Source organism: Mesocricetus auratus, unplaced genomic scaffold (genome assembly GCF_017639785.1).
Source record: "Mesocricetus auratus isolate SY011 unplaced genomic scaffold, BCM_Maur_2.0 Super-Scaffold_100018, whole genome shotgun sequence".
Classification (NCBI taxonomy): Eukaryota; Metazoa; Chordata; class Mammalia; order Rodentia; family Cricetidae; genus Mesocricetus; species Mesocricetus auratus.
Genome location: NW_024429199.1, coordinates 46,049,288 through 46,074,259, shown reverse-complemented (window position 1 = coordinate 46,074,259; position 24,972 = coordinate 46,049,288). Strand labels below are relative to the sequence as shown.

At 44.6% G+C, this 24,972-nt stretch overlaps 1 protein-coding gene across 1 annotated transcript in view; it reads right to left on the bottom strand.

Moving 5' to 3' along the window:
* Positions 1 to 24,972, bottom strand: part of Pacrg (parkin coregulated) — a 414,782-nt gene that overhangs the window by 153,700 nt on the left and 236,110 nt on the right. The window contains exon 4 of the mRNA XM_040758179.1: positions 21,427 to 21,576. Within this exon, the coding sequence (XP_040614113.1) occupies positions 21,427 to 21,576 (150 nt within the window). The remainder of the gene's footprint in view (positions 1 to 21,426; positions 21,577 to 24,972) is intronic.

Below are 24,972 nucleotides of genomic sequence, written 5' to 3'. Positions count from 1 at the left end.
TGAAATATCGTATCTCTTTCTGTGTCTCCAGAGGTCATGAAATGAGCCTATCAAATAATGCTTTTTAAAAAAATACTCCTTTTACAGATTTGGGGGAATATAATTAACAAAAAGTAGTATACAGTTAAGGCACACATGTGACATTTTTATATGTATATATTGTGAAGTGATTACCATAATCAAGTTAATTACTATATCTATCACCTCATATAAGTGTGTGTGCATGCATGCATGTGTGTGTGGGTGTGTGTACATTTTATATCTACTTTTAGCGAATTTCAGATCTGCAATACAGAATTACCAACTTTCGTCAGCACACATTAGACTTTTAGAATTTACAGTAAAAACTGTACTGTGACCAACCCATTTCTTTCTACTTTGTCCCACTGACAGCCGCAATTGTAACCTATGTTTCTGGGAGTCTGAATATTTTCTGCTAATCACAGATGTAAAGTCAGGAAGCATTAGGCTTTCTGTGTCTGACTTACATGCAGTACAATGCTCTCCAGGTTCATTGATCCCTGGTGTTATAAAAGGAGGAGCTGTTATGTGAGGTCGAATAGCGTGTATGGAATGTTTATTTACTTATACTGCATTTAAAATACATATTTTAAAAATATTACTACAGAGTCCCTTGACTATTTTTGCTAGATGGTCATTAGTGAGGAGCAAAATCTTAACTAAAATACAATAAGCCATCTGTAATTTCCTTTTGCTGTTGTTATTTTGTTATTTTGTTTTTCAAGACAGGGTTTCTCTGTGTAGCTTCAGAGGCTGTCCTCGAACTCCCAGAGAGCCACCTGTTTCTGCCTCCCAAGTGCTGGGATTAAAGGTGTGCACCATTACTGCCCGCAAAAGCTTTGTAATCAGTTTACCTATGTTTATTCATCTGTGGTAATTAGCTTTGTCAGACGGGTTAAACTCAGGTTTATTAGGCAGTTTTCACTCCTAACTTTCTTAGCACACTTTCTTAGGCATTTAAAGAAATTGTATTAAAAATTTACAGAGGTCAGAGGAGGGCATTGGAGTCACAGCAGATGTGGGCATTGGGAACTGAACTCTGGCACTCTGGAAAAGCAGGGTCTTACACGCAGTGAGAGAGAAGCACTTTGCTGCACACAAGTGTGACTTGGCCACAATTTCCTGTGTCTTTGCATGCCTTATGATTTAATTTTTTTGGAGACTGGACATAAAATTACTATAAAATCAATGACCATAAAAAACTTGATTTCCTTACTTCTCTGTGGTTTGCTGATTTTGATTTTTGGTTTTTAATTGTTGTACTGGACATGGACAGTGAATTCTAGATGCCTTGCTCCCATCCATACGCTTGCTTTTAAATAGTCTTGCTTCCAAAGGGGATCGGAGAGAAAACAAAATGGAGAGAGAAAAAGATAAAGAGCTACAGGCACTGAAAAAAACAAAAACAAAACCAGCTAAGCCAGAAAGGGGCTTGCAACAAACGGTGGGTGAGGTACGGCAGCTGCTGTGTCCACGGCCATTTGACGCCAAAGCTTTAAGGCTAACACAGCAGCTGGAACTCACATTCCCACGTTTTGGAGTTCTTTGATGTACGAGCTGCACCACGAGTGTTTGCCCAGCTGCCCGAGACAGAGCGACAAGATGGGTAAGGGCTCCCTTGCAACTACAATGGACCAGGCGTGATTCTGGAGACCCTCGCCTCGAAGTCACAGTCCTTGACCTCCAGAGGTGAGGAATGAGCCTTCTGCCAGGGCAGCTACGTCCAAGCAGAGAGCCGGGTCCCTTGTGCTCTTACCCTGCCAGCACCCCAGAATTCTCTCCTACAAATGCTCGCTCTTAAAAGAAAGTTCTCAATGAATTCAGTAATATCAAACAGCAAATCGAGTGAAAACCTAGATTGTTTGACTAGAAATAGAGGAGGTTAAAAGTTCACCTGAATTCAGAAAGTGACTCATTTCCTAAAATGAGTGCCCCTAGGGCCTGTAAATATCTGATTCAGTTGGTTGAACTTTGACTCCTACTGTCATCGGAAACAGGTTTGTGGGATACAGGTACATACACCCAAGCTTGCAAGCACGTTACCCTGAGAGAAATGGTAAGAGAAAAAGACCAAAGCTTAGTGTGAAAAAGAAGGTGGTTACAAACACAACACAGGTGTTGACTAGTGAACACTGGGCACTGGAGTGGCAGGGGCGGGGGGGGTGCACGGGAGTGTCAGGGGCAGGGGTGTATGGGAGAGGCAGGGTGGGGATGTACAGGAGTGGCGGGGTGCATGGGAGTGGCAGGGGTGGGGGGTGCACGGGATGGCAGGGGGTGGGGAGGTGTCTGTAGCAAATCCACATCAAGACAACTATCAGTGCCCCGACACCAACCCCAGACAGGCTAAGGCGGAGAGGGTTAAATACCAAACCAAAGACTTGTCCTTGAATGCACTTAATCAGACACTTCAAACCCAGCACACAGAGCTTTCTATAGCTACTAAATTTTTACAGTTACCAAGCTTGAAGGTTGATGGGCGTTTTGCCACAGGCAGCACAACTGACCATGTGGACGTGGACTTTGTGTAAATGCCTCATTATGCATGGACGTGGCGGAGACTCCCCACATTCACCCCACATTTCTGCGAGGGGTTCCTTATCAAGAGCGTCTACTTCAGTGTTCTTTGTCCTCCAGTATGGAAATCACATTGATTTTGTCAGTGTTTACAAGGGGATCATACAATCCACAAACTATTGATTTCAGCAGCCCGGGTAAGACATGAGCTGGGCAGTTGGGATTAATTACAGTTGGAGGGAAAGGGGGTTGGGGGCTGTGGGTGACCTGCAAGAAGACTGGGTCTTTCTGCTTCTGGGAAGGTTCTGGAACAAAAGGCTCTGCTAGGGTGGGTGGTAAGAAGCAGTGAGAAGGAGGATTGACTGTAGTGGCCATTTGCTCTGAGCTTGAAGGGAGGAGAGTTGAGATGTAGCCAGAGCACATGTTGCAGAAGGTCCCACAGAAGGCCCCACTTAGGTGCGACGTATTTGAAGATGTGGGGATAGTTACCCTTGCTGCTTGCTACGTATTTGAAGATGTGGGGATAGTTACCCTTGCTGCTTGCTATGTATTTGAAGATGTGGGGATAGTTACCCTTGCTGCTTGCTACGTATTTGAAGATGTGGGGATAGTTACCCTTGCTGCTTGCTATGTATTTGAAGATGTGGGGATAGTTACCCTTGCTGCTTGCTACGTATTTGAAGATGTGGGGATAGTTACCCTTGCTGCTTGCTACGTATTTGAAGATGTGGGGATAGTTACCCTTGCTGCTTGCTGGCTGGAGGAATACACAACCAGAAAGACTGAATGACTGGCTTATGGTCCTGTAAGGCATGGAAGTGGATTAGTAAGACTGAGCTCCGTTCTCCTGGCCTCCTGCGCGTGACCTTTCAGAAGACTGTGGCCTGGTCCTCTGAAGTCATTGTCCTGGCCATGCAACACATCCAAGGGTCGGTTCACCAGCGGACTCACCAGGGCTGCCTCAGTAGCTCACGAGCTCTCATGAGGAATGCATGTAAGCCTAAGGTTTTACAGGCCCCAGCCCTGTCTGCCTGTGAACTTTGTGTCCTGGGATTTTTGCAAAGAAGGAGCCAGTGGTAAAGACAACAGTGTCTCAGGTGAGATCAGTGCATGTCCAGCAGTGTTCTTCTGCCCAGCTCAAGGCTTCCTTGGGTAGAAATGGGGTGCAATATAAATGATCGCTCATCATCACCAACACTGTCGTCATGGACACTGTGAACGGAGAAGCGTCGTGTATGATCAAGTGTTTGTTCAGTTCAGAGATCTATACTTGATACTTAGCACAGTGCTTGGTGCTCAGTGAAACAGAGGGAAAAAAGAAGGAAGGAAGGAAGGAAGGAAGGAAGGAAGGAAGGAAGGAAGGAAGGAAGGAAAGCTTTCTCTGTGGCATCTGTGCCAGGAGGAGGGGCCAGGTCTATCTGCAGCAAACACCTGGGGCCAATTCTCTTCCGGGCTCCTGCAAGATGGCCTTGAAGGCTTCAATCACGTGATTGAACTCTCCCTTCTCCTTTCTTAGTTGGATATTAAAAGGGTGTTTTGTTGTTGTTTTTTTCCACTCCTCTGCAATGCTTTCCATAAATGTGCCTTCCCACAGTCCCCAACAGCATACCCTCTCTAAGCCTGAAATCTCCACGGCGATGCTCTGCTGTGAGGGTGACCTGCCACCTCATGCTTCATTTCTTTCTAGGCATCCTGTCATGTATTTGACTTTGTATGTGGGGCCCAGTCTTCAAGTTCCACTGTGCAAGAGGCAAATTCCTGTTCCCCTCTCCAGGCAGTTTCTCACAAATGGGCTCCACCAAACCCAGAGGAAAAATATGATGCAAATTGTTAGCCAAGAGAAGAAAGTTTCAAAAGCCAGAAATACCACTGTGTTTACCTTTCAAAGTCCAGCCAGTATGTAGGTTGGCCATTTCGACTAACTACTATGGTGTCGTTTGTACATAGGATCTAAACTTTCAAATCATTGAAAGTTAAAACTCAAACATCATGCAACAATAAAGATTTTCGACTTTTAAAATGGAAGAGCAGAAAGCCACAAAACACTACAGTTTTTTCATTCTGCAAATCCTTAGAGTGGCGACTACATATTCCTGGAGGGGCTGGAGGTTTCTCCTACTAGAGCTGGGCCAGCAGCTGTGATTTCTGTTGCTGGGGGACAAGAAGGGACTGACTGTCATAGAGGAGGTGGGCCAGAAAGCATCTGAACTTCTGGAGTGGAGCAGGGACAGATGGTGGTGGTGTGCGGGGAGGAGCTGGAAATAAAGGTGTAAGTGAAAAAGCATTAAGGCTGGGAAGTGATTGAATTCTGAGGGGCAAGGGAAAGGAAATATTGAAAGATTACCCCATTGGATGCTTCTTAAAAGTTGGCTGGTAAAGAACTCTTACAAATAATCCTAGATTTTCTTTGGCATTATGAAACATGACACTGAATCCAGTCAGCGGGGCTATTCCCTGTCCAGTAAAATGATACTCAGAAAAGGAGAGGAAATAATCAAGATGTCAGCACGCCCAGGGACATGTTGACAGTGCTCTGTCAAGGTGATATTTTGCTTTCAGGCCATAGCAGTGATCTAACGTACCATCCCATGGAGACAGGGGACCTACATTTACTTAATTTGTATGGACAGCTTTGGCCTCAGACAATATTATTGAGCCCAAAACTCAGAAAAAAGGGGGCTACCAACAACTATTAATATTTATACATCTTGAGGTAAGCAGGGTTCCAACATATCCAGGACACAAAAAATAGCAGCTAGAGGTAATGTGGAGATGGATCAACGGACGAAATGCCTGCCCTACAAATATGAGGATATGAGTTCGGATCCTAGTACACACACACACACACACACACACACACACACACACACACACACACACACAGACACACACACACACATACACAAACAACAATTAAACAAAAGCCCAGACATGGTTTACTGCATCTGTATCTCCTGTGGGTGTGTGTGTGCATGTGTGTAAGTGTGTGTTGTGTGTGTATACGAATGTGCTATATGTGACTCCCTGAGTTCACTGACCCACCAGCCTAGCCAATGGGTATCAAGTTCAGTAAGAAACCATGACTCAAAGACAAGATAGCTTTTTGGGAAGATACTAGAAATCAAGCTGGAATTGAACAGGAAGGTTTCTCCCTGTGGCTTTCATAGCACTGAAAGAGGATATTCAGGCTCCGGGGTGGGGGTGGGGGGCTGGCTTTATTCAGCTGTGAACCCTACAAATGATAATACCAACCTGTCAGGCAAGATGTGCTCCTGGGTACAGTAGTGGCACCATGCTCGTGGAGGTAACCAACAGCTCTGCTTCAACTTGAGGCTGGCTGCAGAGGCTGAAGTGCACACCCGGTACTATAAACTCAGCCCCAAGCCTTGGCTGAGGAGGTCTTAGGCCCCAGACAGGAGCTGACTATGGTCGTTTAGCTAAAATGACATTGTCCTTCAAATATGTGTGTTTAGACCCAGAGACAGATGCTGTTCTCAGCCCTAAGCAGAGAAGCTTCTTTTTGCAGGGACCTGCAGTAACGCAGAGACTGGTGACTGATGGAGGGGCTGAGAATGAGTGATGCTTTAGAGCTTAGCCCTAAGCAGGACATTTGCATCATCCCTCTGCTTAGGAGCATTTAAAATGAGGAATTAAAGGGAACCTAAGAGCCAGAAAATAAGGAAGGTGGTGAAATGCTCTCTTGAGAGCATGACGCGGGCATTGTAAACATCATCTCAGGACAACTGCAGGTGCTTGAACCAGGCCTTCATAAGACCGAGCTGGTGTGAAGGCTTCCTGTGACGTAATGAATTTATACTGAACTCCCCCTTCTTGACCTTTATTAGTAATTCATCTTCCCAAGACAAACAAACAAAGAGGGTAAACCTAAACTTGTGTTCTTGTTTGCTCTAACCTTTTCCTTTAGTCCCACCTCCCAAGTGAGCTCTTGCAGTTGCCCTCAATCACCTCGAGTTGAGTCTGGCTGATGATGAAGACTTCCTGACAGAAATGGACACTGTCAGCAAAATTATCTTTTTACACCAAGGGCGGATTGCTGCTCAGGAGCAGCTTTGGGCTCAGGGACATTGCAGTAAGGGTGCCCACATCTCGATGTTCAAGGGCATTTAGGGGTCAGGGTTATCAACTCGGCGAAACTCTATGCATCTATGCATGTTATGCGAACTGTGTTGTACTCATTAGAAGAGCTCTTGTCTATTCTAGAGCAAGTGAAAAACTCATACTGCTGCCTAAATGCTCAATCGGGGTCTAGGTTTCTTTTCTTTCCTTTCTTTTTTTTTAATCTATGCTCAATACCACACATGATATATTAAAAGCTAGGTCATGGTTAATGATATTGAATGCTATTTTTTCCTTTTCTTATGTAGGTGTGTGTTTGATGTACGTACGCTATAGGGGATGCACGTGTCCATGTGTGCTCGTGGAGAAGGCAGAGGAGGCATCCAAGGTTTCACCCTCTACCACGTTACCCCCAGACAGAGTGTCTCACTGAACCTGGAGCTAAGCTGGTGGCCAGCAAGCTCCAATAATCCTCCTGTCTCCACCCGGCCAGCAGTGTAAGAGTTACAGGCATGCACAGGGCCACACTCACCTTTTCTGTGTGTGCTAGGGATGTAACTCAGGTCGTCTTGCTCACTCACGCAGCAAACATTCTTACCCACCGAGTCTTCCCCCAGCCCCTCCCAGACACCCATCCCTTTATCCCCTTTATCCCCCTGATCACTGTGAGCAACTGATCCCCTCCAGTTGGTTCATATCTTGGCTTTCACTGGTTAAGCCTTGTCCACTCTTCTCTCTAAAGTGCCTTTCTTATAATTGTCCTAAATCATCTTAAGCTTATAAAAAGAACAATGAGGACTAAAACAGCAACTGTGGAAAGCTGCAAGTCTAGGAGTGCTATCAGTTGGACATGGCTGGCTTAAATACTGCAAGAGTGAAGTCAGTTTATCCGAACAATTGTCTAATCTACAGTAATGAGACACCTAATTAGGTGCACTGGAGAGGCTGGGTGTTCGTGAAATGGGAAAAAACCATGGAAGTTATCACTGTTTATTTCTCTCTCCATTTGAATAATGCCATCAGAGCCCTTTTATGAACCATTGTCAATGTGCAAATTACTTAATCTTCCTGAATTCATTTGCTCATCTGTTAAATTGGATGAAGAATGCTTTCTCTCTCCTGGGTTTAAGGATTAAATGAGATGATTCATGAAAAGAGCTAACCCCAGAATCTAGTGTAGAGAAGTCACAATGAATGTTCACCATTGTTAAGAACAACAAGAACCACCCTGAGGCAAATTAGCAAATCAATAATCTCTTTAAGAATTTAAAATGTAGGACTATCTACCCAGTAAGTATGGTTGGTAGAACAATTCCTCTGGATTCACATTATTGGAAAACAAAGTTTAGGAGAGAAATGATCAATTAAAAGAAAAAACCTGTATGCAATGCTAGTTTTAACTGCCAATGTGACAGGATCTAGAATAACCTGAAAGAGTCTTTGAGGATGCTTATGAGGGATTATCTAGATTACACTAGCTGAGGTGGGAAGACCCGCCTACTCTGGGTGGAACCATCCCCTAAGAAGGAGATCCTGGATTGTGTACCACTAGAGAAAGCTGAGTACAGGCATGCTCCAATCTGCTGCTGTCTTCTGACTGAGGACAGAATGTGACCGGTTCCTCAAGCTTCTGTTGCTGTAACTTCCCACTTATGATGGACAACAACTTGGAATTCTGTGGTAGCTTGAATGAGAATAACCCCATGGGCTCACAGCTTGAAGACTTGGTCCCCAGTTGGTGGAACTGTTTGGGGAGGATTAGGGGGTGTGGCCTTGTTAGAGGAGGTGTGCCACTGGGGACGGGCTTTAAGGTTTTGAGAGACTCATGGCATTCCCAGTGTGCTCTCTGCCTCCTGTTCGTGGTTTGAGATATGAACCCTCAGCTGTTCTTGATGCCATGCCTTTGCTCCCACATCATGGACTCCAACCCCCAAGGAGGCAGACCTGTAGGCCCAATTAAAGGCTTTTTAAAAATAAGCTACCTTGGTTGTGGTATTTTATCACAGCAAAATGAAAGTAAAACAAACTTAAATTCAAAACAAGCCTTTCCTCCCTAAGTTGTTTTTGCTTGGGTATTTTATCAGGACAACAAGAAGCAACACTAAGGCTCCACTGATACCTAGGAGAGCTTTCTGGGTGTCCTTAACTGATCTGTGTACATATTGTAGGTTTCTGTCACACACTGTGGTCTCAGTAACACACTTCTTTCATTTCTTTTTTTTTTTTTAAATTCCTGGCCTAACACTTACTGTCTGTAGAAGTCACCATTTTCACAATGTCTCCTTATTGAACCAGTTGGTCTCAGCACACTAATGGCAGACTACTTGACTATATTAATGGCCACTTTTTAAACTTTCCAAACTTTAAGCACTTTTTATTTGGTTGAGCCCTTTTGTGAGCTAAATAAATTGAGTCATTGCATTTTCTAAAGGAATGGCTAAGTGCTAATATTAATCGCATAAATTTGGAGTCAATTTTGTATTATGTATGCTGGAGATTCTCAACCAAGAAATTAAGTAGTAATTAGAATTTATCTTCCCACTGCAATCGAATAGTGTTAAGTTTTAAAATGTGTTAAATTGTATCTCACAGGTCTTTATAATGGAAGTTCTTGCACTGTGAAACTACGCTTTAACAGGCATGCTTGGGACATTATGTGTTAGTCATAGAAATTATTTATTTAGAGATAGTTATATCAATATAAAATTCACTTATAACTGATTATTACTCTGGGCTTGTTTTATCTGGAATGGATTGTTCTTACTTCCTAAAATGTGGGAAATTAAGAGACATTTAATAGGACTATAGAGAACTCTTAGAAGTGGGTGAAAAGTTCTGAGGATGGGGGGCTGGCTTTCAGAAACAGGATCAGGGAGCCAGTTCTCTGACATGTGGTGATGAACACAGAAAGATGCTGTCTGCAGTGACTTCCCAGATAATATAAAGATGCTCGTTCTATGAGTTATTGCCAGGACCAGAAGAGCAGGGTTTCTGTATAAACTACAACTGTACTTATCTCAAAATATTGATTGTGAAGAGCAAATGATAGAGGCAACTTTAAACTACATGTCTGTTGTACTCTTGTACTCGAGAAGCCTGTTGGGGGAATATCAGTCAGGATAAAGACACTGAACCCTCCCTCCTAAAACAAACAGGCTTTTCATTAGGAACGGTGCTTAGAAACAAAACGTTTTACCAAACAAACTGTGTATAGGAGTCAGGTTCAATTTTATTCCATTTCCTATTAAAACTGTCCAGTTAAATTATATAGTTGTTTTAAATTTCTCTACTTAGTAATTTGGAAGTAAACATGAAAACATCAATAACCAATAAAAAGTGATCCATTTCACCAGGCAATGAATCTTGATTAAATTGTGAGTTTAAAATGGTTAGGTATAAGCTACACATAAAGCACACACTCTTGACAAGATGTGAGCACTGAGTTGTTTTGCTTCGTTTACAGATATAATACTTTTATGATGTGTACTTTACTGTACTTCACCTGATATCACTATCACAGTCTCATCAATTGTTCTAATTTGTAGGAGAGAACTAAAGTTTTGTCATTTATTTAGGGTCCCAGTTTCAAACTTATAACTCTACCCTAGGGCAGTCTTAAGCTCACAGCATTCTCCTGCCTTTGCCTTTCTAAATGAAGACTGTGTTACATGGTTTAATTCATCACACACTTTGCTTTCTCAGTGATACATAAAAGATGAAGTATCCGAACACTTTGTTACATCTTAGACTTCATAACGTGGGGTAAACAATTCTTTTAAGTAGATTTTCCAAATGTCTACTAGGAAGAGACATTTTTTTCTAGGAACACCTAGTTTACAATTAGCACCAATTTTATCCATAATTATGAGAAGGAATTTGTCTGGGATTAAAAAAAATCTTAGTTTTAAATGGCTCCATGCCTTTTAGCAGAGCATTGTTTGGTTGTGTGTGTGTGTGTGTGTGTGTGTGTGTGTGTGTGTGTGTGTGAGAGAGAGAGAGAGAGAGAGAGAGAGAGAGAGAGAGAGAGAGAGAGAGAGAGAGAAGTATACAAGCATGTGTAGTTTTGGGTGCAGAGACCAGAGAACTTCAGGTGTCTTGTGTCTTGTTCTATCATTATTCACCATCATCTCACTAAAACTGGAGCGTGACTAGTGGCCAGGAAACCCCAACACTCCTCCTGTTTCCATCCTCTGTGCCATGGGAGGCCATGCCCAGCTTCTTCTGTGGGTGCCAAACAGCGAGTGCTCTTACACACTGAGTCATCCCAGAAGCTTCCCTTTTGGTGTTTGAACTGTGCACACTTGATGCCACTTTTGGGTGTTGAGACCATTTTTCCAGTCTATCTTTGTGCATCACCACAGAAACTGATAATGTCCCTTGTAGTGCACAGCTTTGATCAAGTGGCACATAATTGACGGGGGTGTCCTTCCGTATGCAAGCTTCTCTTACTGATTGATCACTAAAACACTGATTGGGCAGTAGCCAGTCAGGAAGTATAGGCGGGGCTGCCAGAGGAGGAGAGGTCTGGGGAGAAAGGCAGAGAGACTTGGAGATGGAGATACCATGTAGCCGCTGAAAGAGTAACACGCTGGAACATTCTCCAGTAAGATAAGACCACGTGGAAATACTTAGATTAATAAAAATGGGTTGGTAATTAAGAGAGCGCTAGCCAATAAGAAGCCTGAGCCATCAGTCAAGCAGTTTATAATTAATCTAAGTGTCAGTGTGTTTATCTGGGGCCAAATGACTCCCAGACCAGATGGTACAGAAGCTCCGCCTATACACAATGGCAGCTACAGAGGACCAGCGAAACTTCCTTTCTCTGCTGCACATCAAAGAAGCTTACTGATTGGCATTCCAGAGATAGAGTCCCCAGAGTGTCCTGTTGGGATGCTAATGTTTTAGGTGTTGGCTTTGACCTTTCTGCCATTAACGTGGTGAATCATTTGGATGCAGCTCTCAATGTGATCACATAGAAGGGAGGGGGATAAAAATTTAGAACTGACACCCTATCCTCATTCTGTCCTGTGTGATTACAGGAAATGTTGAAATTCTCCTGTATGGAGGACTGTGCAGCAGTGAGAAACAGCATTGGTAACCCAGCCAGAGAGGGCACTGTCCCATTCTAGGCTAACCTTTGGAAAGGCATTGAACCTATTGCTTTTCACTTTCACTATAAAAAATATCATGCACTTATTAGACAATGTGGTTCAACTCCAGTAGCAAGGGACTTTGCACGTGCACTGCAGGCCGTGTACAGCTTCTGGCTTCTTGGAGGGATGCTGTTCTCAGTCCAGGGTTATACTGTCTTCACTTGGAGTTAATTCTGTACCCTCTTAAATATGGACTTCACATTTCTGGTCACAATGAGCAGGCATCAAGGTTTAATGGCTACATCTGGAAAACTCACTTCTAAATGTGGCCCCTCTGTCCCAATTCTCATCTCTCTGTATTAGAGCACCAATCCAATCCTGACCATGGAAGGGCATCGTAGATAGAATTAAGGTTCTTGTGATGGTTAATAGGGTCTAGGTTCCCTAAGAGACAAGCCTCCGGGACCCACCCTAAAAAGGGATAGCACAGTTCCATGGGTCAGGGTCCTAGATTGAATGGAAAGGAGAAAGGAAGCTGAGAGTAACACTGACCTCCCTGCTTCCTGACTGGATGCACTGTGACCAGCTGCCCTAAGCTCTCTGCTATTAAGGCCGGTGTCCTCGGACCAGGGGCCAAAGCAAACCCTCCCCTCTCCATGCTGTGTGGGGTATTTTGTCACAACGACAGGAAAAGACATGAAGAGGTAGCAGCTGGCTCAGATGACCTTACGTGGTGTGGGAAGGGGTTACCCTCAGCTCCTGAGCAGACCCAGGGTGATCCCAGGAGTCCTTAAAAGCAGGGATCAGCCAGGATGGGGTAGGAGGGGAGGGCAGAGGTCAGAAGGAAGTGAGCTACCATGACTGGCTTCGAAGCTGAGAAGGTCATGGTGAGACAGGGGACATGAGCAGAGTGGAACTTGGGGTGACCTCTTGCTGGAAAGAAGTAAATGGGCTTCTGTCTTACAGCTGTCCACACCGATTTCCCCCTGCAACAGGGAAGAGGCTGGGAGACCCCACATCTCCAAAAGGAACACGGGCTGCTAACACCTTGGTTTGAGCCTCATGATATTCTAATGTCACCCGGCTGAGCCTTCTGGGTTTCTGATCCCAGACCTTGCCTTGAGTCGTTACCTGCACAGCGGTTTGAAACATGAGCAAGAGAAAATGAGTGCACTATACATCCATCCCTCCATTTGGCAAACACTTACTGACCTCTACCAGGAACTGCCAGGGGCCAGTGATAAATGTGAAAACAGACAGCGTTCTCTGCCTCCGCAGGGTTCACAGTCAGCAGTAATAGCAGGTGGCCCAGGTTCCTGGTTTCTGGTTTATTGCTAGCTGAGTTCATGGATCTATTAGATCACAGCAGGGTTACCTAATTAGATCATTAGATTAGAGTAGGACTCCGAGGACTAGGCATGCACTAAGCATCTCTTTCTTCTTGGCCACACACTACACATCCCGTGAGCTCTCGTTCAGCTGGGTGGTAGCTTTGGGACTAATGGCCTCAAACACTCTTTGGCTGGATTTATAAATACAACATATATATGGGTTAGTTATTTAGCAAATATTATACATAGTGAATCCTTATTAATAAGAATTCCCCTTTCTTCCAGTTGAGGTCAACTTGACCCCCCCCCCTGCATTTCTTGACAATTTCACTTGCTAAGGAAAAGCATGGAAGAGAGGCAGCCTCCCCACAAGGCTCTCATCAAATTGGGAGTTTACTCTCCCAAATTTGTCCTACGGAGGATAAGGTGGCTGAACACAGCCTCTTAGGGCTCCAGTACCCAAGCTCTGACCCTAACAACTCTCTGAGCCTATCAAACAGTTTTTTTTTAATATCATTAGTCTACATCCATCAAGAAACTTGGAAAAGACAGCACAGTTTCAGTGTTCCTAAACAGAATGACATCTAAACCATTTGGAGAAGTGGTTATATGTTATGTTTATAATATACAAACACACACAAAAAAATCCAGCATTGAAGTATTTTTGTTAGGACAACTACAAACTCTCCTTGATCCTTTGTGTTTATAAATAAACACCCAACTTGCCTTCAGGTCAAAACAAACCTTAAAATAGAGTCACTGAGTGATAATGACCCAATTACATTCTTGTTTTCCAAAAAACAAAAAAAGTTAATATTGTATCATTAAATACCTTTCCAGTTAGTGATAAAGAGACCTTAAAGATTCAAGGAGTGGATTTTAAGGTAAGTTGTAGGGGCAGAAGAGGCATGCCTAGAATTGGTTTGTAAAAATTTAAGTGAAAGGTCCCTGAGTAGGAGAGGTCATTTTTGTTGTATGGCCACCTCAAGATGGACATAAATAGATTCACCAGGATCTGACAGGAAAGTAATGTATTTAAGAAGTGGGGGGAGGATCGGGGTGGTGGGGGGGTGCGGGAGGAGGGGAGGGAGAGGGAACTAGGATTGACATGTAAAACAAGCTATTTAAAATTAAATAATTGTTAAAATAAAAAAAATAAAAAACAAACAAACAAAAAAAAGAAGTGGGGAATAAGAAGAAATTGACCTTGAGGGGCTGGGGCTGGAGCCTGGTCACTGTGACACCACCGTGGTTTTCCCTTTGTCATCTGTACATTAATTCAAGTTATCCACGGAACTATAACTCAGGAAGCAGGCAAGGAAGGGAATCTCAGTACGCTTCCTGCTCCTCTTAGGGAAAGATGCCCTTCCGTTTTTTAATTCCACCTTCCCTGATGGTTAAGCTTGTGATGAGATAATTGTATTCCATTCTGGTTTAGTGAAAAAATACAGCATTTTAAAAGGAAGACAATAAAAATGGGAAGCTGATTTCAGCCTAAGTGCAAAATCCTTCCTTCAGGATCTTGCTCAGCTGAAAACAAACCAAAACAGGAAGTGTGTGTTGTGTGTGGTGGGGGGCAGGGATGGGGCTAGACCTCCAGGGCCAAGCCAAGCATGGGTGGGGCTCTATTTATACCACAGGTCAGGCAACAGGGGTCCAGTGTGCCACACCCACAGCCCTGATGAGGGTGGAGTCTCTGAGCTCCACTCTGAATCCCACCTGGTACTAAATCCCTCCCCAGCATCCAGTGTGGGTTCCTGGGAGTTGGCAATGGAAATTCCTCGGGAGAGAAAGCACTGGGGCTCTGAGTGAGACGTCCTGGAGGACCCGCCGGCCCTCATAGGGCTAACGGTGCATGGGACCAAGAGGAAGCTTGATTTCATGTGTTGGGGTTTTTTGACTGTTCAAGGATTACTTGAAGGGCCTACAGGCCACAAGCAACCTGAGAGGCTGAGGTGAAGGCAGGATATGAGGGGGGTGACTTGAAAAGCACAGCTCACGAGCTGAATGGGGCGCAAAGGTTCTTTCAGGTCAAAGCCACGTTAAGTATGACTTCCTGTGGCACCCACAGAAGATAGCACCTGTTTCAGTCTTCCAGTACATGGAAGCTTCCGGCAGATCTCTGCAGACATGCCGTAAGGGGCCTCGCTGAACTGGTGGAAGGAAAGCGGTGCGGGATGTGCTAGCAGGGACGCGGTATGGGTCAAGGCCTGGGAATCAAGTGTAATCAAGGTGCTCGGTTGGCCGGCCTTGGCTGGGTGGCTCTGAAAGGGAGGATGAGGATGAAGCATATCTCAAGCATGGCTTTGTACTTTGCGGTAAGCAGACAGCAGGTTTTGACTCTCCGCGTCTGCCTGGGCTTTGGTGAGGAGACAGAGTTAAGAAACAGGGCCTAAGGCTGGGGTGTAGATCTGTTGGCAGAGTGGTTATGCCGCATGCGCAAGGCCCTGGGTTTGATCCCCAGCATGGCTCACACTGGGTATGATGGTTCACCCCTTGACCTCAGGCGGCAGACACTCAGTAGGACGATCAGAAAGAGAGTCAGGTCGTCTCAGGATATGTGGCAAGTCTAAGGGCCACAGGAAAAAAGACATAGGATCTCTACAGAGAGGGTGGCTCAGCTCAGAGAACAACTCACTCCACCAGTACCAGGGGGACCAGGGAGTGGGCAGAGGAGACGTGATGCTTTCTTTTGGACTTAGAGGAAAAACAGACTTATGTCACAAAGGCCTTGAGACTGAACTTTGGCATGGTCACTCAAGGCTAGTAAGCACTGTGCCAAAGCACGTAGGCCATCCCCAGGGCACAGTGGACACTGCTTCAGTCCCGTCATGCCACCTGGGCCCATTCCCTCAGCAGTGGCCTGTCACTGCTGCTTCAGAGCAGGGGATGGCATTTTCCTGTGGCAGCTGTTTTAGGTGAGCTGCCAAACTGGCTATGTGTCTGGAGGAAATTGAAGTACATGGGGACATAGATCTAACTGCAGTTTGGTATTCCCATCAGTCTGGATTTGTAACAGTGCTAGGGTTTGTGAGGACTGTGCCCCACCCTCCCACTTTTGCCCTGCATTCTACAAGCTTGGGAACTCTCACCTAATGATTACATTGTGAACCTCTTAACACTCTGTCTTTAGAGTTCCAGAGCCCAGGATCTCTGGCAACCTTCACATAACATCAGAGTTTATACCAATCTCATCTGTTCGTCCTGTACACCCACACAGACTGCAACGAAGTTTAACTTACTGAAAAGCAATCTCTCTCTCTCTCTCTCTCTCTCTCTCTCTCTCTCTCTCTCTCTCTCTCTCTCTCTCTCTCTCTCTCTCTCAAGGTTTCTCTGTGTAGCCTTGGCCATCATGGAACTCACTCTGTAGACCAGACTGGCCTCAAGCTCAGAGATTCACCTGCCTCTGTCTTCCAGGTGTTGGGATTACAGGATTATGTCTCTTTAAAGAAAATACAGGCTGAGGTCAATTGCAATTTTCCTGCCAGAGGTGAAAAAGGGGATGTGTACCTTGGATGAGGTCACCTTCTTGGCTGCTGTTCAGTGCAGACCTTTCCCCTCTTTATAAAGTTCTTTGTACCCCTATGTCTCCAAAGACAGGACCGTGAGGGGGCTATCCCCTCCAACATAAGAGGGCAGCCCTTGAATAAGCATATCAGTCACCAACACCTCTTATTTCCAGAACATTATCTATCGTGGGATGGGGAGCTGGCACCTCGATTCAAAGGCAGTGGTGAGGTGAGGCCGATTCAGTCACTGTAGGTGAAATGAGGAGTGACGTGTACACTGTGATGGGGAAGACTTCCGGGGATGCTGCAACTGCAGAAGCCATGTGGGACCTCAACCCTCGCATTCTTCCGCAAGATGCTGGGGTTTCAACAGTCCATCAAGACAAGCAATTCTTGCTACCCCTGGTCTGGCCTATGATTAAATACTTCAGTCCTCTGACATGAATTGAGGAGTCTAAAGGAGGAGCTAAATCTGCCATTAGTGTGGGAACAGTGAACATAAAAGCCTGTCCATGTTGGCTTGTTTGCCTAACAGGGATTATTAGCATCAACAAAAGACATTCCATATTATATTTCTGCTGTTGGCATATAGTAAATGTAATACTCCTTGAATTTATTTTGCATCGAATCACCTTACAAAATACATTAATTCTAATGGATTATACATAATACCCTTGGAGGAACACATAAAACCATATGTCTATAGTTTTCCCCCACAACCCTCTGAGGCAGGCGGTGCAGACACCTAACATTTACCAAATCCTCAGTCATATGCAAATCTGCACTAGTCACAATGCACCGTTAATTCCAGCCAGAAGACACAGGTACCAAACGGCTTAAGAGTTCTCTGTGGGTTTGAAAATGTTTTTAATTCTTTCATCAACCCGCTGTTTAAATTAAGGAAGCTGAGGCACAGAGTAGTTGTGCAACTGCCCATTCTTTTCCTTTGCATTTGATAAACAGGATTAAAACACAGAAACATAGTTTAGACATCTGAAGCTTATTGTTTAAATACGGAGAAATGAGCTCCAGTAAGTGGTAATGCTACCCTGAACATGCCCAATCCTGTCTAATCACAAATCTAAGCATGGTTGGGCCTGGTTAGCACTTGAGTTGGAGAAATGAGCCCTAAACACAGATATCAGTTTGGAGATTCCATGAAAGATCTGGTTCTAGACTTTCTTCCTCTGTGTGACATGGGCTTATCTTTTTAAAAGATGGTATTACCCCAAACACCATTCACACATTTAACCTTAAACATTTTGCAAGGGAAGGGCAGGCTTGAAAACAATTTATCCTTCACTTACACAGAAACTCAGCTAACGTGCAGTCATCAGAGATAAGATGGCTCTTGTGAAGCAAAGATGTTGGCATGGCGGGTGAGAACAGGAGCCTGCATCGTACTCACAGAGTATGGAGGGATCACAGTGGCGGCTACCCAATGGGAGGAGAGTTACGGGATCCACCGAGAACTTTTCCCCACACAGGTGGGTTGTTAGATGACAGCTCACAAAGCATTGCTACATGTTATGTAGCTCTTGAACCCCAGACTGATGACTGAGAGGCCAGCATAGGACAGATCCAGACCCCCTGAATATGGGTGTCAGTGAGGAAGCCTATGTAATCTATGGAACCTTGGGTAGTAGGTCAGTATTCATCCCTGGCATACAAATGGACTTTCGGTGCCCATCCCACCATGAGGGATGCTCTCTCAGCCTGGACTGTTGGGGGAGGGCCTAGGCCCTGCCCTGGATGAAATGACAAACTCTGGAGATCCCCCCATGGAGGGCCTCACCCTCCCTGGGGAACGGAGTGGGGATTGGGTGGGAGTTGGGGGGAGCTGGTGGGGGAAGGAGGGGAGGGAGAGGGAGCTGGGATTGACAAGTGAAGCAAGGTTGTTTCTAATTTAAATAAAAAATACAAAAAAAGATTGAACACCTCAAGAGGACAGACATGGCACAAATCCATGCTCTCGGCTACACCGTTTTCTCCATGGCCTGCTTTCTTAACGACGGTCCCCTGAAGCTGGGAGCCCGGTCTCCTCACTGTGGGCAACTGCTAACAGGTTTGCCTGGCTCCCTGACTGCTCATCCCCCAATGTTTGTTTCAGAAAACGTTACTGAACATTAAAACAGCAAAGGCACTGGAAAGGAGATCGGATGGGAGAGCTAGGCTAAACTGTGTGCTTCAAGGGGCCAGACAGTAGAGTGGGGTCATCATATCTGAAAGGACGTATTCTTTCTTTCATTCTTTCTGTCATTCATATCTGGTCCCACTTTAAAAGGATTTTGTGGTAGGACTTGAAAGAAATATATCTGAATCTAAGTTTAACAAGACATCGATTTGCATAAAAGACAAGCACAGAATAGCAGAGGTATAGAAATGGGAAATTATCCTCAAATGCTATGGAACCTAGTTTAAGACTTTTCCCCCCAATGCTATCACTGAAAATCTCTGAGATACTTTTAATAAGTAATGACATGCTGTGCAGTATAAAATAAGAATCAAGGCACTGTGGACATGGGTACAACACCCAAAATCATGAAGTAGATATTTAATAGAAACTACTGCTAAGAAAAACCATTTTCCTAGTGGAAACACTAACACAGCTGGAAGTCCTGGAGTGAGCTCCTCATAGACCTGGATCTGGGTTACAGAGCCACTTCCAGGACTATAGAAGAGCATTCCATTGTTAGGGTATAATGATCCAATTTTATTACAGGCCCCTCAGAACATACTGTGTTTCACCCTGGCATTGTGGTAACAGGCTCCGAAGGAGAAAATGAAGCAGAAGATATTATTTTCCCTCTTAAATGTCAGAAAAATGTTTGATGGAAAAGCAATTTGAACATGGAATTTCTGATGTATGCATTGGGAAATATTCCAAAATTGTTGGCTGTGCTCGAAACTAATGGTGGCTTAGATAAACTATGAACGGCTCATAGTGAACTCTCCAATGGATAGTCCTACAGACAAGCGACCTCTACCCTTACTAGGCAGATGGGCATTTGCTAGCTGTGGACATAAAGAGAAGCGTTACCTATGAAACAGAAGGGAAAGAACAGCTTTGCTTTACAGTCCAGAACTCCAGGAGGACTGTCTGTGGCGCATGAATCAGTCCTGCCTCCCAAGTTTGGCGCCCAAGAATTCGCTGTCTCTTGGACTTCACCAAGGCTTTCCTTCACACAGGACACAAAATGGTACTTAGATCTAAGCTGCAGATTTTATCATAGGACGAGACCATATCAGACCATGGATGTATCTATTCCTCCATGCTTAAACAAGACACAAATATGTGGACAGGCCTGATCTCCATCATCTTCAAATTCAGATACAGATGTCTATAAGGGAAAAAAGCTACAGGGAGGCAAGTTTCATAATAAAACCATGGGAGTATTGATAGTGAGCAATTTGTAGGTTTGTGTGAAGAGTACTGGGAAAATACTTGTGAAACTCAGGCTTGGAAATGTTAACCTAGGGTTTTTGAACAGCCAGTCTATCTCCCACGACAGATTTCTGCTTCTGGCCCCGAGCTCCTTCAAGTTGAGCTCGGGTCTAACTATGAGAATACAAGGAAGCTTAATGTTTCCCTTTGAGCCATAATCGAACCACATGCACGGGTATTTCTACAAATACACACATATTTGATGCTATCATATGGTAAAAATAGTAATTAGGTATAAATAATGTTCATAAGTATTTTTTAATAAATAGGAATGCTATTACCAAAACAATTGGTTGAACAGTATGAAGCTAAATGACTAAAACACAGTTTTTAATTTCCTTTTGCTGAAGTGTCAATACAACCTTCTCCTCTTCAGATGGCTTAAGGCACACCACAAACATATAGTTAGGCCATGTGATCAAAGGACAGCTAAAGAGCTCCTGAGAATTCCACAATGTCCTGAGTAGTGTCTACATGGTGCAGGTTCAATAGCAGCCAGTTACTATATTCAAAGATGGTGACTCTAAATACCAGGCTTGTCTGTGGCAGGGGCTGCCAAACACTTGGCTTTTTGTTTGATATTGTTTTCCTGTGTGTACAATGAGCAGACTGTGTTGCAAGATTTTCATGCTGCATTCCACCAAATTACCAACTTATTTACATGGCTGTCAGGAAGTAGCTTCAAATTTTGACTGCTTCCATGCATGTGAGAAGTATGGAACTTCTAAGTTAGCAACAAGAAGAAAGTGAGACTTGTGTTCTTTCAGGGAAATCAGACTGCCAATCTGATCGCAAAGTCATAGCCACAGCCTGCCAATGACTGCAAACCCATAGCCATGGCCTACCAATGATCGCAAAAGATTTGCTACAGGTCTAAGCAGGGTAACCGTTCCTCTGAGTATATCTATGTTCCTGAAGCTAAGTGAGGAATATCTCTCAAGAGACAGGTGACTCTCATATCTACTTTTAATCAGTACTCACCATCCACGTCATTGACAATTGTTAATGACAAATTATTAAGTATTAGCTAACAGTAGAAAATATTATTTTTCTGTTTTTTTCCTTGAAATGAAAGATCAGATGTTAAAAGGCTCCAAACTCCCTACCACATCTGAACAGTGTTTAAAACACCTACCTTTAATCAATTTATAAATAGTTGGCTATAAAGTTTTACAGAGGATCAAAACCTTCTAATGAATTCAAGAACTATTAAAGAAAACTATACCTTTTAATTACTGGAAATGGACAGAAGTATTTAGGAGTGAGTGGGCATATGTGTGAGGAGAAATTGCTGACTTGATCATTTCTGGAGGCGGGGGACAATGGGAGAAGGGTAGGGCAACACGTATTAGTGCTCCAAACTGAAAGGTGATTGTCCCAAACAGGTTTCCCCATTTTAGGGCTTAAGAGACATTTTGGCTCCGGGGATCACTCACCGTTCATGTTCTTAAAGATGTTCAGGATCGGGAGGATCTGACGGTAGTAGGGAACCAGCGCTTCACCTACCATCTCCGCCGACACAACTAGATGCTGGAGGACTTTGAGCGTGACACAGATGACCTGTCGGTTTCGGAGGTTCAAGGCATCTGTGAGGTAGAAAAATGAACAAGTAGAAAATATTGCGTGTGAAATCTATGAAGTTCAGGTGGAGCTGTCTAGGGCATCGGTCTGCTGAGAATCCCATCTTATTTGGTTACTGTTCATCCTCCCAGCTTGTGTGGGCTCCTCACCAACTCTGACAATACTTTTTCCTTTCCTTTCCTTCCTCCCCTCTCTTTATTTGGGACAGGGTTTCTCTGTGTAGCCCTGTCTGTTTTGGAACTTGCTCTGTAGACCAGGCTAGCCTGGAACTCAGAGATCCACCTGCCTCTGCCTCCTGAGAGCTAGGATTAAGGGCGTGTGCCACCATGCCTGACGACTTTTCACATTTCCATCTATGGAGGAGGCTGGTGGTCTGAGGGGGAAGAGAAAGACAGATGGAGTAGAGCATTAAACACCACCTAGTGTCAGTGGTGTGGATGACTGGACAGAGGCTACCAGTAGATAAGCTTTTGTGCAATGATCTCTTTCAGCTAAGAAACCTGCTGTTATTTCCCATCCCCATTTTTCTATGTGTTTATGTACATGTGCAGGTCAGAGGCCAACAACAAGTGTCTTTGTCACTTGATTTCCACTTTACTTTTTTGAGGCAGGTTCACTCACAGGCTGGCTGGCCAGCAAGTCCCAGGAATTACTCATTGATAGGGTTATAGGCATACATGGTCATGTCCAGCTTTTTATGTGCCTGGCTAGGGATCCAAACTCAAGTCTTCATGCTTGGGTGGCATGCAGTTTACCAACTAGGCCATCTTCCCAGCCCTGACTCCCTGCTCTTCTCCAAGTTATTATTTTAGGAGATATAGCTTGGCTAGGGTACATGTGGAGTAACTATAGATTGGTTACCAACCCAGGTACTATTTTTGGTAGAAGCGAACATAAAAATGTACATGGATGCTTTAGAAGGCAGGGAGGGAATATAGAATTTCATTACAAAGACTCGACCATAACAAAGTGAGACCAAGGCAATGCACACACAGGCTTTAAGAACAGTTCTGAGGCCGGGCGGTGGTGGTGCACGCCTTTAATCCCAGCACTCGGGAGGCAGAGGCAGGTGGATCTCTGTGAGTTCGAGGCTGGGCTGGACCGACAGCCTCCAAAACAATACAGAGAAACCCTGTCTCGTAAAAAATAAAAAAAAAAAAGAACAGTTCTGAGGGCAAAGCAACAAGCTACTGCAGAGCAAGGGCAGATAGCAGGTAAATTACCTGGCGAATCCATCTCTGCAGGAGCTGAAAGGTGCCCTTTGCTCCAATGAGGAATCAGGTCGTTGATGCTAACCTGTGAACCTGGTCAACACACATTGACACTTTCTTGGCCCTGGTTTCCTTACTCACAGTGACCGGTCATTTGCTTTCTAAGATGACTTCATTAAAACGGTTGAAATGGAGAGCCACACAAAGCATCTATTATAAAAGGTCAGAGAGGTGACAGGATGTGGAGCCCCAGTCACTCTAAGATAAAAGCCAAAGGTTCCTGACTCTAAGGTGTTCTACCTCCTAATGGATGAGGATCCACTATGACCTCAAAGCAAGGGGTAAAACAGCCAAACTATCAAAGAGAGGGCCAATATGCCTGGGAGGAGTCCTCGCATTGTCCTTGAGTCCCAGGTCACAGTTCCAACAACTCTGGTATTGTAAACATATCTCAGTCAGTGCGTATCAAAGACAGATTTCCCTCTGTGAACTTTCTCTTTGTTCTATGATGTGACCTGGCTGGTTCCCTGTTACTCAAGGTCAAAACCAGGTTTTCTTCCCACATTCCCTATGTTGGGAAACTGTCTGTTTCTGTGTTGGAGAATCCTTGAGTTTATGACTTCTGTTCCATTATCACCACCTTCCTCTGGTCCTGATCCCCACTCTTGCCTTCTCTACTCTGATCCCAGATCTTCAACCACATCTTCTTCCCTCTGATCCTGGGTCTCTGTTCTCACTTCCCTCTTCTGGCTCCGTGTTTCTGTCCTCAAAGTTTCTTTGGTCCTCAGTTGACTTTCTCCCCTTCTCTCCCCTGATTGGTCCCAGGTCACCATCATCACCTTCTCTTTCCTGGTTGGTCCCGGGTCACCAAATTACCTTCTCTCTCATAGTCCTAAATCTTCCCCCTTGCCCTCTCCCTCTGGTTCTAGGCACTCATTTGTGCCTTCCCTTCTCTGAGTCCTGGTCTCCTCCCTCATGTTTTCTTCTCTGGTCCTGAGTTACCATTTTCACGTGTTCATACCCAATCACGTGCTCAAAGAACTTAACGCCGCCCTCTGCTTTTCTTCAACCAGATCCTCAGAGTAAAGTCCAAGGGTTGAAAGCACCCTTTAGTGATTTCAAATACTTCCTGTGGAACACTGGCAAGTTTTTAAAAATAAAGTTGAGGTCAGCTTTATCGTCTCCAGTAACACTGGGGGTTGGAGAATGAGCACACCTCAGAGCAGCCCCACAACTTCTGGGCCAGTCAAGGCGACATTCCTGGTTTGTTTGAAAGAAAACATGAATGTAATGAACTGAGGTGCTCAGCCTTAACTCTAGGAGCCCACCTAAATATAACTGCAGGATTTGGTGGCATGATGGCCTGTCATTACAGCTTTTACACACTTTGCAGGCCATGCTGAATCTTCTGAAAAACAACTAAAAATAGAATGCTGTAATTTCCTCTGCAGGCTGTGGTGACAAGACAGTGAGAGCATAGCTTTAGAGCGCTGGAGGGAAGGAGGCAGAGTGGAGTGCCACAGTCGGCAGTGAGCCTGCTTCTGGTAGTGTCCAAACTACCATGTACCAAGTACTTCTTTGTGCCAGGCATTAAACCAAGCACTTTATACATCTTAGATTACTAACACTCCTTCATCAATGATTGCCAAGAGTGTAGTTTTAGAAACTGGGAGTATTGAAATGACTGAGACACAGATGCTAATGTCCACTTGGGGTTTGCAGTCTAGTATGGCAACAGATAGTAAGCACACTCCATAAAGATGATGGTCGTTCTTGACAAGAGAAGGTTACTGAGCAGCCTGTCACAGAGGTGCTCAGCCTAGTTTTAGGGTCATAGAACTCTCCTAGACACAAGGACAAAACCCAGGGGACAACAGATGCTCTTCAGGCCAGAATTTCCAGGCAGGGAGGTGCAGTGAAAAACACAGACCCCTCCCTGGGGCAAGGGCCCTGCTCTAGCTGGGTAGGAGAGAGTGCACTAAGACACTGTGGTCACAGTGAGATAGATTAGCTGGTCTCATAACCATGAACATGTTCTTCCTGAGCACAGTTTGGTGAAAAGCATGCGAGTGTAGGTGTGCGTCCATGGAGGACCTGAGGTCCCATCTCGCTGTAACAACCAAAGAGAACCAGATACTCAAGAGGCTGGGTTTCTGTCTATTCTGTCCATTCTTCTCTCCCTCCCATCAT